This window comes from Crocuta crocuta, unplaced genomic scaffold, assembly GCF_008692635.1.
Source record: "Crocuta crocuta isolate KB4526 unplaced genomic scaffold, BGI_CrCroc_1.0 scaffold131, whole genome shotgun sequence".
NCBI classification, from domain to species: domain Eukaryota; kingdom Metazoa; phylum Chordata; class Mammalia; order Carnivora; family Hyaenidae; genus Crocuta; species Crocuta crocuta.
Genome location: NW_027528977.1, coordinates 16,611,823 through 16,626,656, shown reverse-complemented (window position 1 = coordinate 16,626,656; position 14,834 = coordinate 16,611,823). Strand labels below are relative to the sequence as shown.

The 14,834-nt window shown below is 49.9% G+C and overlaps 1 protein-coding gene across 1 annotated transcript in view; it reads right to left on the bottom strand.

Moving 5' to 3' along the window:
• The window catches only part of SLIT3 (slit guidance ligand 3), a 598,836-nt gene that overhangs the window by 83,055 nt on the left and 500,947 nt on the right, over positions 1 to 14,834 (bottom strand). Inside the window, exons 13-14 of the mRNA XM_077757361.1 lie at positions 5,304 to 5,447; positions 4,009 to 4,172 (exon numbers count right to left, since the gene is read on the bottom strand). Of these exons, the coding sequence (XP_077613487.1) occupies positions 4,009 to 4,172; positions 5,304 to 5,447 (308 nt within the window). The remainder of the gene's footprint in view (positions 1 to 4,008; positions 4,173 to 5,303; positions 5,448 to 14,834) is intronic.

The following is a 14,834-nucleotide window of genomic DNA, read 5'->3' as shown; positions in this document are numbered from 1 at the left end:
TCCGCACAGCAGAGTGGATCCATAACAGTCTGTTCCCCCAGCCCCTCGAACGAAGAGACAAGCCACAACTCCCAGTGGCCTAACAAAGCTGCAATGCTCTTCTTTAGGAAAAGCCCCTTTCATAGTCCATACCTCAGGAGCCTCCTCCGCATCCTTCAAGGACACCCAGAAACCCTATGGCTGACAGACATTCATCTCAGATGGCTCAAAGTGCAATGGTGAAGGGGGAGTATGGTATCAGAAGAAAATACATGTCCCTAGCCAAGGAGAAAGCTGAGGAAGCCAATGGGGCCCTGGGTTTGGGACTGGGAGACCTAACAATCACAACTGTCTGAGAACAGTGACTAGTTCCTATCATGATGAGTAGCCTCTTTCCGACTAAGAGAAGGAAGGAAAGGGGGAAGACACCAGATTCTAGGGTCCTTCCTGATTGCAGATTGTCTCCATGGTTTTGAATCATGTCAGTGGGCAGAGGGATCAGCAACCAACTCCTTCTGGGTGCCACGGGCCTAGGTGAGGGCGTCCAGTCTCCGTGTCACTATCTGCAGTAGATCAGGGGCAGATTTTACGAACTTCCTCCCAAGCCACTGGGAGGCGACGTGGACATCTTGAAAAGGATCTTGGGATCCTTCCTCCTCTTGCCCTTTGACGGGAGGAATGGAGTCACTATTCCCCTACAATGTTTTTTGGAGACAAGACAGTCGCAGCATCTCGACAGTGCATAGGTGGTCTGCAATGGGTGACCAGTGAGTCAAGGTCACTCCACAGCCCCAAGTCTGACCTCCTTGAAAGCCTTCCCATCTGACCAGCTAGAGCGGCTACCGTACTCTAGTCTCAACCCTGCTCTGATGCCTGGACATGCAGGGCTCTGTAACACCCTGGTTTGGGGATTTCACATTCAAGTTTGATCAGGGACTTGGTACCAGAGCAGGAAAAATCCATCCCTTTCGTGCCCCTGCCTCTAAGCCTTGAAACCTTCTCTTTGATTTCCCTCAACAACAACAACAACAAAACAGGAGGGACAAGAGAGAAAATCTTTGCAGCATAGCAGATGTCCTGAGTTTCAGATCTCATCTTGAAAATCCTACTCTATAAACTCAGACAATATTTTCCCACTGTGCAGGCGTCAATTTCTTCATTTCTAGCAGAGACTGGGTGAATTCTGAGGTCTCTAAAACTCTGTGATGCCCTGAGAAGTATCTTGCTGTTGGTCATCTTTTCTCATATTGTGTCATCAACCTCTATACTTTTCACCGTGAAATTTCTTCTTGCCGACAGATCGCTACACACAAAGGAAGGAGGTGTGATGGAAGACAGGCAGCATCTTCCAACTGCCAAGTGCTCCCCTGAGGATGGGCTTGGGGTCCCAGCAGCCAGACGGTGCCTTTTCAGGGGGACTTAATCTGATGGTCAGATTACCCCAGCTGGCAGCATTCACCTCTAACCCGATATTGCTGCCCAGGGCGGCGGATGCAGCTGATAGAGGCAGACACAGGGCAGCTGGGAACCAGACGCCCTGCCTAAGGAGGGGCTTTATGCGTTGCAGAAGCAGCCCTCAAATTGGCTTCTAATTACATCAGCTGTCTTTGCAATGGGGGTGCTTTTAGGGGAAAGTAAAATGCAGACTTATTATCTGTCAACTCCAGTATGCGTCATCTGCCCCTCCTTCTGGAGCTTCCTGGAAACAGAGCTTTAGACCTATGGCTTCTGTATCCCCTAAAGCCGAGGCAGGTCTGGGCCCCAGGGTCTGCCAAAGCCAAGGCCTTTGATGCTCACCAGTAGGTCTCTCTACCTCTCTTCTCTGCAGCCACATGAAATAATAGCACATAGAATGCTATCTGTCAGGCATCAGCTCTGACGTTCTCTACTTCTCTACCTTTACGGGAATAATCTGCTTAGTATTGATTAAAAAAAAAAAAACCAAACCCTATCTTTTAGACAGGGTCAATCCAAGAACCCCATGCTTCCGTTTCTCTTTAAAATTTCCAAGCACTCCTACCCTCCATAGGAAAAGCAGCCAGGATCCCTCCCATGCAAAGGTAGGCAGGTAGTGGCACAGCAAGAGAATTATGCGTTACTGCTCCTTAGGTCGGCTTGCTATTTTCTTTCTCCTACTTCGTTCCATCTGTACCCCCATCCTGCCACCCCTAGTCCCAGCCCACAGTCATTCCTAGGCACCTGCCAAGATTTTGTCCCTGGGAGATGCCGTCCTCAGACCCCAGGCTGATCCCCCTCCTGCTCTGCCTGCCCCCATGGTCTTGGCATCAACATGAATCCCTGAGGTCATGACAGGACCCCTGTGAGACTGAGGGGTTGGGGCTGGGAGATGGCACTCTGCCCTCCTCTGCCTCTTATCGCCCCTCTTCTGAGGCACAACTGCTTGTCATAGCTAATCAAGTCAGCCCCCCAGACTTGGATAGGAACAGAGGGGACAGAAGGAAGAAGAGGCATGTGTTATAAGAAAGGCCCTGGGGAAGGATAGTTGTCCTCAGGTGACATCCCAGGGCTGGGAGAGGGTTTCCCTCCCAGAGATGCTGCCGGCCCAAAAAGGCGCTTAAGGAAAGAGTTTTGGGAAAGAGACGAGGAAAGAGAGTTATCCAAGCAGTCGGACTGTTTTCCCAATGCTCCTTCTCTCCTACATGCTGCATGGTGTCGAGGAGTGAGCCGGACCTGAGGGCTGCCTCCACTGTTTGCTTGCTGTGACCACGGGGTGCCCTTTTACCTGTGAGCCCCTCACTCCCTCAGCTGCAGAACGAAGACTCCTCCAGCTGATCTCACAGGACTAGTGGAAGAACCGAGTCAAACTAGATGCACTTGGCACAGAGTTCATCACAAGCAAGAAACTGACACTGTACTTCTGGGGAAGACAAATTGGGACCAACACCTCATTCTGCCACAAAGTCCCTGTGGTACCTCCAAGCCCTCTCGAGGTATTAGGTTCTATTAGAAGAGATAAAATAGCTAAAGTTTATCACTCTGGAGACATGGACTAAAGGGTCTGACTTAGAGGCCAAGAACAATGTGAAAGAAGCAGAAGTCTGTCTGATGGTCTTCTCCCAGTGACTGGTGGCCAAGGTGTCATTCTCCTTGGGAGAACTCGCTCACAGAAGATGCTCTGGGCAGGGGAGAAGAACGGCTCTTGCTGACACACAGATTGTGAGGGTTGGCGCCAACCAATCTCAGCACATTATACTATCAATCTCTCACCACTGGGAGCACAAGGCAGCATGGTGATTTTTTTCCAGTAGCAAATGACACAAATGCTCGCCATTTTTAACTGCCTGTTTATCTAGCTACTGGGTCAAGGACAGCTACTTCTTTTTTCAAGATGACCCAAGAACTCCCCTGCCATTCACCTCTGGTGTCTTCCTGGGTGTAGTAGGGAGGAAGGTTTCCAGAGAGAGCTTGGAAACTGGAAAGTAAGGCTTTGCTTTCCTGGAGAGTGCTACTCTTTGCTGTTTTCTCCATGAACAGACTGCACCAATCTAGGGTGGAGGAGACAGGTGGCTAAGATGCCTGTGAAATCTGTAACAAACTGTGGTCCAAGGGCTGTACCAAAGGCAGTCTTAAGGGGATGGGAGTCCCCCAACATTATATGCTGCCCACAGCCTGGTCTGGGACACATTTATCTCCCTATCTGCCACTTGGGGAGCACACTTTGGAGCCTAAAAGAAGGTAAATCGTAGCCTCTAAAAGGCACATGTGTAAAGGCTGTCCCTCCCCTAGCTTCCACCTGACCCTGGAGATAGGCCACCACCTGGGTTCTGTCTCTCCTGAAATTGTGCACCACCCCCCTGCCCCATGCTTTTATTGTGTGTGTGTGTTTTATTTTAAATCCATAAGGTAATTGGTTTTCTGCAGGACTAACTGAATTTCCCCAATTTAATTTGCAGAGATGCTCCCTAGGAGCCATTATAGCGCTCGCTGTCCTCCAGATTGGATTACTGGCCTCTCTGGGGCTGCGGTACTCTGAGTGGAAGGTGGGGCCCAGCCCCGTAACCTGATTACCTGAGCAGCGGAACTTCTTGCTCTTGATCTGGCTGATGCGCTTGTTGGCCAGCCGGCGTGGGCTGCTGCAGCGGGCCCCGCTCGTCTCGATGGGGTTGTCCTGCAGGTAGTCAGCCAGCCACTTCAAGTGGCAGTCGCACACAAATGGGTTTTGGGCTAAGTGGCTGCGAGAGGGATGAGAATTGATCAGGAGTGACCCGGGGTGCCCCTCTCCACCATCACTGTGCCCGGCGCTGGGCCCCTNCTGAGGCCTGCTATCTGCCAGAGAGGGTCACAGGTGTGGCTGGCATCAGCTGGTGTCATCTCCTTGCTCTCCTGATCTGGGGCATGACCCACCACTCATCTGGACTCTGACCCACTCCAGTTCTGATGGGCAGTCACAGGCTCAGGGTCTGTGCTTACAGCGGCCTGGATTTTATCTCTCTAAGCTCAGTAATGTCAGGCACATAAAGCAGCTGGTGTGGTGACTGGCACATGGTGGGTGTTCCCCATATAGCAGTGGGTATTGCTGTAATCCTCATCATCACCAGGGCAGCACCGTGGGCCTGGCTTCCCCTGGCTCGTAAGAAAACTCTTCATGGTGCCAGCACAGTGCTCAGTGTATGGTCGGTGTTCAACACACAGCAGCTGTTCTTAGTTCTTTATCGGCGCCTGTCTCTGGCCACAGGGGCAGCAAGTGCCAGGTGGCTTAGAAGGCATCCAGAAGCCCAGGTTCATGGTCAGGCCTGGGATGGGCTGAGATCTGTCCTCAGATGTCATTTATCTAATGGAATTACTTATGAACATCAGCAGTGCTCGGGAGTGAGGAAGCACTCCCTGGAGGGAATATGAAAAATTCCGAGTGCCTGTACTAGAGGCTTGGTTTTGCAGGGTAGTGGGGGGTGTTGGTGGGAAGGATTGGTCTATTAGCAGAGACGGAGCCTGCTCAGAATACAGTGGTTAAGCAGGCGGGTGAGCAGTGGCTCTGCCTGTTTGAATCCTCCTTACTGGCTGTGCAACCTTGAATAAGTTACTTAACCTCTCTGTGCCTTGGTTTCCTCACCTAGAAATGAGGGATCATCACAACACCTACCTCACAGGGTTGCTGTGAGGTCTAAAGGTTTGAACAAGGGAGTGGTGCTCAGTGAGGTGTCAAGCACTGGGTGACTGCTTGGTACAGGTGAGCTGATGCCATTTTCACTGCAGCCTCCAGACAGCCTCTGGGACACGCTCACCTAGCCTCCACTGTGGGAGTTGTCTGTGTCTGGGGTCACCTGCTGCCTGGGTGGGTGCTGGCACTTGAGGGGCATACTCACAGGGTCTGGATGGCCTGCAGAGGGGCAAAGAGTCCCTTGCTGATGGTCTGCAGTTTGTTGTCATACAGGGAGAGCAGATTGAGGTTCTGCAGGTCCTGAAACGTGTTCACTCGCAGGCAGTTGATCTTATTGGCATTGAGGAGGCTGCGAGCAGAAGAGAGGCCAGTGACTCACTGATCCTGGGAATCACCCGCGGTGCAGGGGCTGCACCTGCAGGGGACGGGCTTCTGAGCTCCCAGGGCTCCCCTTACAGCTGTGGGCTCCTGCGGCTGAGTGCTGTGTGGGGAGGTCTTTCACGCCCATGGTCACTGAGCCTCCAAACATGTCTGGGCACTGGTACACCAGCTACCATGGATGCTGTGCCACATACTGAAATCCCCGCAGCCTTCCCCAGTACCCTGGCCTTAAGAGGAAGCCTGCGAATGGCAGCACACATGCTTGCCTTTCTGCTTTAGAACACAGAGCTTCTAGGAATGGAAAAAAAAAATTCATTTGGCACAGTTGCTTTAATGCTTTAGTTGACTAAGGGCAATTTTGATTCAGAAAACACTTTAGAGTTTTTTGAAATCACTGATCCCATTGGAAATGTGATGGAAGTTCTAGGTCATCCAGTCCTCCCAGGAAAAGGTACATCCACGAGTAAACACGAGTGTGTGCACATATGCATTCTCTCTCTCTCTGACACACACGCATGTGCTCCCATGCATGCACACAGATGGAGCCCCACGTGACCTGAGCTCTGCTCCTTTTCCCCTCATCCACTCATCCCTGCTCACTATACTTTGTTCCTCAAATACCCCCATAAGCATTTTGGCCCAGGTCCTTTGAACATGGTCTTTACTGCTTTTCATAAGGTGGTTCCTTCTCCTCCTCTGCATCTCAGCTCAAATGTCACCTCCTCAGAAAGGCCTGTCCTGATTCTCTCACCTACAGCAAGGCCCCCAGCACCCCGCCCCCCCCGGGCCTGTCTCTCCTAGCTCTGGTTTATTTTCTTCGTAACACTTCTCTGCATTTGTGATCACAGGTTGTTTGTCCTTGTTTATCACTGGCCTCCCGGCTATGATGACTGTAAGCCCTCATGTCACAGATGACATCACTTTCATTCCCTTTAGTCTAGGTGATCAGCACAGGCATTTATTAAGAAATATACCCAACCCCACATGCAAATCTAGGGGACCACACTGCTCTAGGGTGACAGGTGTCTGCCCTGGTTTTAGACTTGCAGAGCCCTCCTTTCACCACCCACCCCCCCCCAAAAAAAGCAAAAAAAAGCATCAAAGGAAGCTGCCTTTTGGGTGAAACTCTGGTCCAGCATAGGGGATGCCATGAGGGCTATAGGAGAGTTCTCCAGTGTGGGACTGGCAAGTCAAACAAATCTGAGTCCTAAGAATTTCCTTTATGATCCTAGACTGACAGGTTGTACCCTCTTAATTAGTGTAAAATTGCTTCTCACTCCCTTGTCAATAAGAGTGGGGGAGAGAAGAACTAAACTAACCAGTAAAAATTTTAAAATTCTAACACTTCTCCTTTCAAGGCTGGCTCAGAGCTTCTCGCGTGGGGAGTGGCCCAGGAGACCGGTAATGGGCTGGCTTGCCTCCTGAGGCTCTGATGCCAGGGCCCAGCGGGGCTTGAGTTGGTGCAGGGGGAGGGGTGCCTCTGGAAGCTCAGCCTTCTGTAGCACCTCTCCCTTGCTGCAGGCCCGGTCTCCCAGCGGGGCCCCTGCAGCCTAATGCAGACAGGCAGCCGTGGCAGTGATGAGTGGAAGAACTGCCTGTTTAATCTGGCTAATAATGGGTAGGGTCCCAAGGGTTCACACAGATGTCCTTCTGCCTTGCAGTGGAGAAAAGCTCGAATACTCTTCTTCTTTTCTTCTTCTTCTTCTTTTTTTTTAAATTTCTTGTTCATTTGTTAAAAAATTTTAACATTTATTCATTTTTGAGAGAGAGACAGAGTGCGAGTGGGGGAAGGGCAGAGAGAGAGGGAGATACAGAATCCAAGGCAGGCTCCAGGCTCTGAGCTGTCAGCACAGGGCCTGACACAGGACTCAAACCCACGAGCGGTGGGATCATGACCTGAGCCAAAGTCGGCCGCTCAACCAACTGAGCCACCCAGGCACCCCACTCTTCTTGTTTCCAAAGTGCCTTCCTGACATCCTATTGTTCTAACCTAAGCAGATGGGCACAGCCAGCCTCCCAAGTTTAGGTGAGAGAACTGAGGCTGAGAATGTGGTGGCTTGGTCAAGGTTACGTGTGTTTCCAGGGAACACGCTGGAGGTAGTTATGAGAACTGATGTCTCTGGAGGGTGTGCTTTTTTCTTTCTTTACGAACACCTTATATACCCCATCCGTCTATCTGCTGGTGACATTCCCCCAAGAATGTCCTGTGCTTTATAGACTACATTTTAGTCAAGGTCGATCCATTTTGGGAACATTCCAAAGTGGACACCATGGAGCAAAGAAACACGGAGAAAAGCTGGAGGGACCCAGCAGGGCTAAGTACCCATGGGGAAGGACTGGACCCTTCACACACTTGTGTTTGGTGTGCTTGTCTACAAAGGAAAATAAAGTACGTGCTAAATGGTTTGTTCCAAACCTTGATATTCAGGGCCTTCAGAGGGCATCCCTTTGCTAGGAAATATTGAACAATTCAGTAAAGAGACCAAGTCAGAGGTACCAATCTGATGCCCTGAAGATAGAATCCTCCTTGCAACATATTGTGACATCTCACATGCAAATCTGTTCATTCACCTTTCCAATGTCTTAAAATCAGGAAGTCTCTCTCGCGTGCGCTCTCTCTCTCTCTCTCTCTCTCTCTCACACACACACACACACACACACACACACACAGATTTCTATTTCCTCTTACAAAAAAACTTCAGAACCTCTAGCAACATGGAGCCCACTGGAGGCAGCTATGGGGTGGCTGTCCCCTTTCGATAAGACCTACGCTTTCTGTTTGCCACAGTCCTCACGCTTCCCTAGTGATGTCTTTCACCAGTTTCTTTGCCTGTCTTGCCTGAGCGGGCACTCATACTTGAGACCCTAGTGTAGATGAATGAGCCCAGCTGCAGTTCTGGGGAATGCTAGACACCAGACAAAGAGGAGGTCCCCAGGGACAGAGCAGTAGTGACTCTGACCTGCCTTGAAAGGGTATCCGATCTGCATGTTCCTGGGGCAACCCTCCTCACTCATCAGAACTACTGAGGCTTCTTTTTCTGATCCAAATTGCTTTTCCTAGTTCCCTACTGCTTCTAGATGTTTTAGCATGAGGTGTTATCGCAAAGATGGAAAGCATCAAAACACCCCAGGCTGGCGGAATTACTAGGCAAAGACAGCATGAGGCGCAGAGCGCATGAAGCAGGGAGTAAGCGGAAACACAAAAGGGCACAGTCTCCCGGTCACTCCTCCCTCCCAGGATGCTTGGCTTCCTAAGGCAAGACACGGAGGTGTAGGGAGAGATAAAATTAAGCTGCTTATCCAGATTTAGATGTTGAGGACGAGGACGGCCTTGCTGATCCCTAGGACTGGCAAGATCTAACAGCCCGTCCTTCTGTCCTCTCTTCTTTGGGAGGAAGGCTGGCAGCTACTCAACTCCACCTGTCTTCCACGAAAGGATCTCTGAGCTACCTGGTACATGGACAGAGTTGGAGGGGAACTAAAAAAATACACTGTGATGGAGCAAATAGAGAGTAAACAACTATTTGGAATGGGGTTCAGCATTTCCATAAGAAGTCCTGAAGACAGGCCTTCTGTCTCTTTCCCTGGAGGATCGACTCTCCCTCTTACTCCCTCAAGGCTGCTGGGTCTGTCCTGTCCTATTTCAGCTCCCTTTGAGGAACAGTCGTGTAGTTGCTGAAATGATACTAATAATGCAGCGACATCTCTAGGGAACACAGCTCTGTGCAGCTCCGTGCCAAGCATTTTCCAAGGCACTTTCCATGCAGTATTTTATTCTACCCTCATAGCAGCATTAAGACTGTCCTCATTTTGCTGGTGTGAGGAAACTGAGGATCTGAGTGGTGGTGGATTTGACCAAGCAGTAAGTGAAGCATCAGCCTGACTCCAGACCTCAGCTTTTATCCACTACATAGAATCCATACTCTTTTTTCCATGCCCAGTGGAGCATGTTCCTGGTTGCTGGGAGTGGCTATTTTTGCTAGCTTTGGAATGCACTGGGCATGGAATGCACCAGGTGGACAGAGGTCTGGCTGGATCTGGAAGACTGGCTCGCCTTTTGGCTGTCTAGAGCGATCAGGAATCCTGCCAACTCTTAGGAAGGGCTTGGCACCAAGTTGTCAGAGATGGGATGCTCTTTGGGATGCTCACCGAACTGGCACTGGCACAAAGTGGCAAGTTCTTCACTGAGGGGCTTGCATATGCACAAAGCAGTGTTTCAACCTTCAACGATCATTAACCACATGCTGACATGGGAGCTGGTATGTGTGGCTCCCCTGAATTCTTACTCTACCCTGGGCAGATCAGGGGACAGTGATGAAAAAGAGACAACAGCATCCCTCATGCAAGATGAGATGCTCCAGCTTGCCTCATTCTAAAGGCTGCCTGGTATTCAAAGTCAAAACTCTGACATCCCAACTAGACCTCAGCTTGATCTGTTGCTGGATCCAGTGAGTCGCGGGCTGGGGGCATCCTGTGCGCATAAATATTTCCCCCAGAAGCAGATCCAGCCATCTTTTGGGGCCACCTGCTCCCAGACCCACCTACTAAAGATTTTGAAGGTCTAATAAGCAAAAGAAGAGAGAAGGGCTGAGATAGGCCAGGCGAACAGCAGGACCACGCAATGTACAGATAACAAACATGACACATGCTCAAACACCCATCAACTCCTTTACAAACACGAATTCACTGAATCTCCCCACTAGAGAATAAATTCTATCTCCATCTGACAGAGGACGCCGTTGGGACACAAAAAGCTTAAGTACTGGTGACCAAAGTTGCACAGCTAGTATGAGAAGTGGATCCATACTGTGTTAGCCCAAAGACTTCGTTCTCACCCATTTCGCCTCCCTGATGCCCATTAAGAGACCTTGGGAATCACCTAATGGGAGGAGGCAGCAGTATGTTCTCTGTAGCCACTCCCATGAAGCTGGTGAGGATTCTACAACAAAACAAAACAAAAAGAGCCATGCTCCTTTCAGAGGGGATTAAGGAGAACGGCGCATCCGGCAGTAGGAGTGCACGGACATCACCTTCTATATTTATTTCCAAGTGTCAGCCCTACGAGGCCCTCGCCCACCCCCTCTTCCACAAGTACATTCAGCTTCCACATATGTTCCATGTCAAGAGGTATTAGCACTCAGCCCACTGACTAACCAACATAACGATGCTGCTAAGAGATAATCCTTTCCAGAACCGTCGCCTTCATAAAAGGCCAGGCAGGAAATAAGCCACGGAGAACCACAGAGCCGGAGCTTATAGGGGGGGAGTGAAATACCCTGAGTCTGGGCTAAGGAGGGCTCTCGTGACTCAAGTCCTCCTGTTTGGGGACTGGCCAGAAAGGTCCCAGCTGCTGTCAACACAGGGAGCGGCTGGCAGCTTCCTTCCTTCAGGGTCCAGGAAATACAGGGAGGAAAACCACAGGAGAGGAGATGAGGTCCACCCTCATCAGTGACAAGGCCCTACCACACCCACTTTCCCTAAAGAGGCCAATGGGGCAGAAGACCACTGAGACCCCAGTTTTAGCTACTATTATTGCCCACATCTCCTCCTGGGTGAAGATTCCCATGAAGCTCACTGGCCTTTGCTGCACCGTTTGGAAAACACAAACATCTGGAGTTGGCTTTAATGATAAATTGCATTAAAATCACCTTGGCAACTCCAGCAGTTCACGTGTTGATTCAGTGGCCCACAGCTTACATTCTGGGTGGTACTTCCATTCCCCACACCTGCCTGTGGGTCTGTGGAAGGCAGCGTCTACATTACCCCTCCTATGTGCATGGTCTTTGTCTGGAAATGCCAAAAGCATATTCTAAACTCCAGAGTACAAGGTTTGCTCGGGAAACTGGTGCTGAGAGAGTGTAGTGACCTCCTTCCTGGAAATAAGTGAAGTCCTTTCAGGAAAGACCATGAGATGGGAAGATGGCCCAGGCATCTGCCAAGGGTGCAGGTGCTTTGTGGAGCCTCCTTTTCCTAACACAAGGCTGGGGAGGCAGTTTGTTTCATAAATACTCAGATGCAGATACGTAGGAGGGGAAAGACGGTACCAATAACTGCCTGGCATGCTTTCTGTTGCTTCTCCTTAAAAAAAAAAAAAAAAAGTCTCTCCCTGCAAGTACTTACCACCATTATGCATTGGCATAAACTATTCGTGAGGACACCAATCTGGGGAGACATTTTGGACCCCTGATTAAGCTGCAGGACATAGAGTCCAACCTCATTCATTAATGTCTCCCCCCCTCCTTTTTATTTTTAAATTTCTCTAGAATTAACTGTCATCCTGAACTTTAAAAAAAAAGTTTTTAAAAATATTTATTTATTTTTGAAAGAAAGAGAGAGAGAGAAAGAGAGGGAGGCAGAGGGGCAGAGAGAGAGGGAGCAGAATACAAAGCAGGCTCCAGGCTCTGAGCTGTCAGCCCACAGCCCAAAGCGGGGCTCGAACCCATGAGATCATGACCTGAGCCAAAGTCAGACGCTTAACTGACTGAGCCACCCAGGTGCCCTTGAATTTTTTTTATCCATTAATTTCAATAAGACCTACTCTCTTGCCTTAGCACAGATATTATGCTCTCATCATTGCCATATGATATGGGGGATTTTCTCTGACATTCAGGAACCTACTGAGGCCAGACATGGAGAAGTCTGGTGATATCTGGTGCCACGAGGTCAAGAAACCCTAACCCTGCCCAGTCTTGCTCTGGACCACGTCAGGCTCAACACTCAGGAGAGGAAACAGGAGGAGCCTTCCCTGGCTCAACAAGGGACAAAGAAGACTTCGGTTCCTTCCCAATAATGGCTGCACTGCTGGTCACAGGCTGTGGGTTGTCATGGTGATTACTGATGCAAGGGAAACTGCAAATGTAGCAATGCCATCAGGTGGCCTATCTGAAAAACAGAACCTCCTTGGAGTCCACAGAGAACTATAGCAACAGGGTGCAAGCAGAGGGAAGCAGAGATTCTGAGAGTTTGGACAGGGGGCCATCACCTGCTATCAGGCGATCAAAGGCCTCTGCTAGTGTGACCTGGCTTTCTCCTTCTCTCCCTCAACAGCTACTAGGGTGGCCATTCACCTTCTGGTTACTGGTCCTTTAAGAGGGGTGAATCATTCACTCAATGACCAAGCATGAAATGACTCTGGATTTTATGTCTCCCTGAAGGCCTTCCTTGGGAAGCCCCAGATACACCAAGAAAGGGAAGAAGCCCTCCCTCAAACATGCATCACAAAGTAAATCTGCTTCCACTGCGGGGGAGAGTTCTCACCATCTCACATCAACCCCATCTTTAAAGATGAGCACTTCCTTCATGCCCTCTTACAGGGGTTAGTGGGATGACAAGGGACCAGAGGAAGTCCCAAGGAGACAGCAGCCTGTGACGGATACTGAGGGATAACGAAAGGAACCAGATACAGTCAGTTCAGCAGCACTTCCTCCTTGGCAGGGACCAGTGAGGAATTCTCTCCCTATGGATCACAAAGCTAGTTCTGCAGATCTGCCTGTGACGGGGCCTAAAGCAGAAGGCTCTAGCGCAGGCTCTAGAATTAGACTGCGTGGATGCCACTGCTCTGTCACTTACATGCTGAGGCACAATGGCCATGTGATTTAACCTTTCAATGCCTCAGTTTCCCCATCTGTAAAATGGGGCTTTCCACAATACCTCCCTCTTAGTGCTGTTGTATAGACTAGAGAAACATACAAGCATATAAGATTGCTTTGGTACAGGTTCTGGAGCATATTAAGTAGTCAATAAATGTCAGCTGCTACTATTAGCAGCAGTAGTAATACTGGCGGAACAGCTGGTGAGGAAAAGTGAGCTACGGGAGTGAAGTTTTGCTCACTGCCCTGTAATTGGCATGTTGCTTGGCAGACTCCAAGATTCTCAAATGGTCTTGTCTGCCTTCCAAGAAAATCAAACAACAGGTGCCTGGGTTGTCTTAACTTATTCCAGCCCAAAGATAGTCTGGTTTGGTTTAAGACCTCCTGGAGCAGGCTTAACATCGACCGTGGACAGCAATTACATGAAAGCTTCTACCTCAGTTGACCACCTGCCCCACTTGAGCGGCTTTTCTGTGCATGCCGTGCAATCAATGAGCACTAAATGAATGCTCTTTGTTCCCTGGGGGAGCTGAAACAGCACACCTTGCGGCTGCCCGTTAGAGGAGAAAGTGATGGCTCTAGAGACACACCGATGGCTTTTCTTGTTCTGGGAGAGGTTGACTTTGAGCTACAAGGTGAGGGATCTGTGGGCACTCAGCTGGCTACACACCAGGGTCACCATCTTTGCAGATGTCCCTGGAACCCAGAAGCCTGGCTAGGCAGGGGAATGGGAAGGAACAAGAGCATCTTAAGCACTGACCCTAAAGTTTCTGGTGAGGAAGGGGATGGGTGCAGCCAGCAGAAGGGGATGGGTCACATCTCTGGTAATCCAGCTGCTCCCATCCCTGGACCCAGGAGCATGTGACCAGTGGCATATCTTGTCCTAACCTTGTATTCTGAGACATCTTCATGTGTGATATTTCAGTTCTCAGCACATTAGGAGGCAGTGTCTAACATACTTCTTGTCCAAATGGGTACGGAACTTGCTTCCCAGCCCTCTGTTTCAAGGAGGGACAGACTGATAGACCACCGTGCACTTCCCCAAAGATAAACAGGGACGGTTACTAATAACCAATGAATGTGTGTTTATACCATGAGTGTCTGTAGGAACTGAACCTGTTTAGAATTACTTACAGGGAGACATCCTAGCTTTCTGAAACCTTGGAAGATTTTGAGAATAGCCTTTTTTGAGTTTCCCAGAAGCCATTACTGAGCGTTAGTATAAGAAAGAACTGCCTAACCTTCGAAGTAGACAATGATGACTTATCACAGACACCATCAGCAAGAATAGACAGAAGAATCTGTCACAGAGGGCATGGGGGGGTGGGGTGTTTCTGCACCAACTGGATAGGAGACTGTGCTTGGAGCCCTGATGTTCCTCTGACCTCTAAGATTCTGGAAGCTAAACAAAAGGTGACACTTTGGAGGTGGACACCCAGAAGACAGGGCATCGGGTTTAGGGGGTCATTCCCAGGACGGCTGAAGCATTCCCATGTAGACTCACTTGTGGCGGCCTCTGAGAAACTCCGAAGCCTGAAATACTCTATTCTCATCTGCTGGAATAAGCATCTCAGAAAGGGAAGAAGGAGGGCTGAGTACATGCACGGTCTGGACACACCTGGCTGGAAAATGTGGAACAATGGGACAAGGGGGTGCAGGCAGGTCAACAACTACAATGTACCCCCTTTACTACCGACAGCATCATGAGTTGTGCCAGGGAGGAAATATCCGAGATCACTTCACGTGGCAGAGACAGCTCAGTTTTG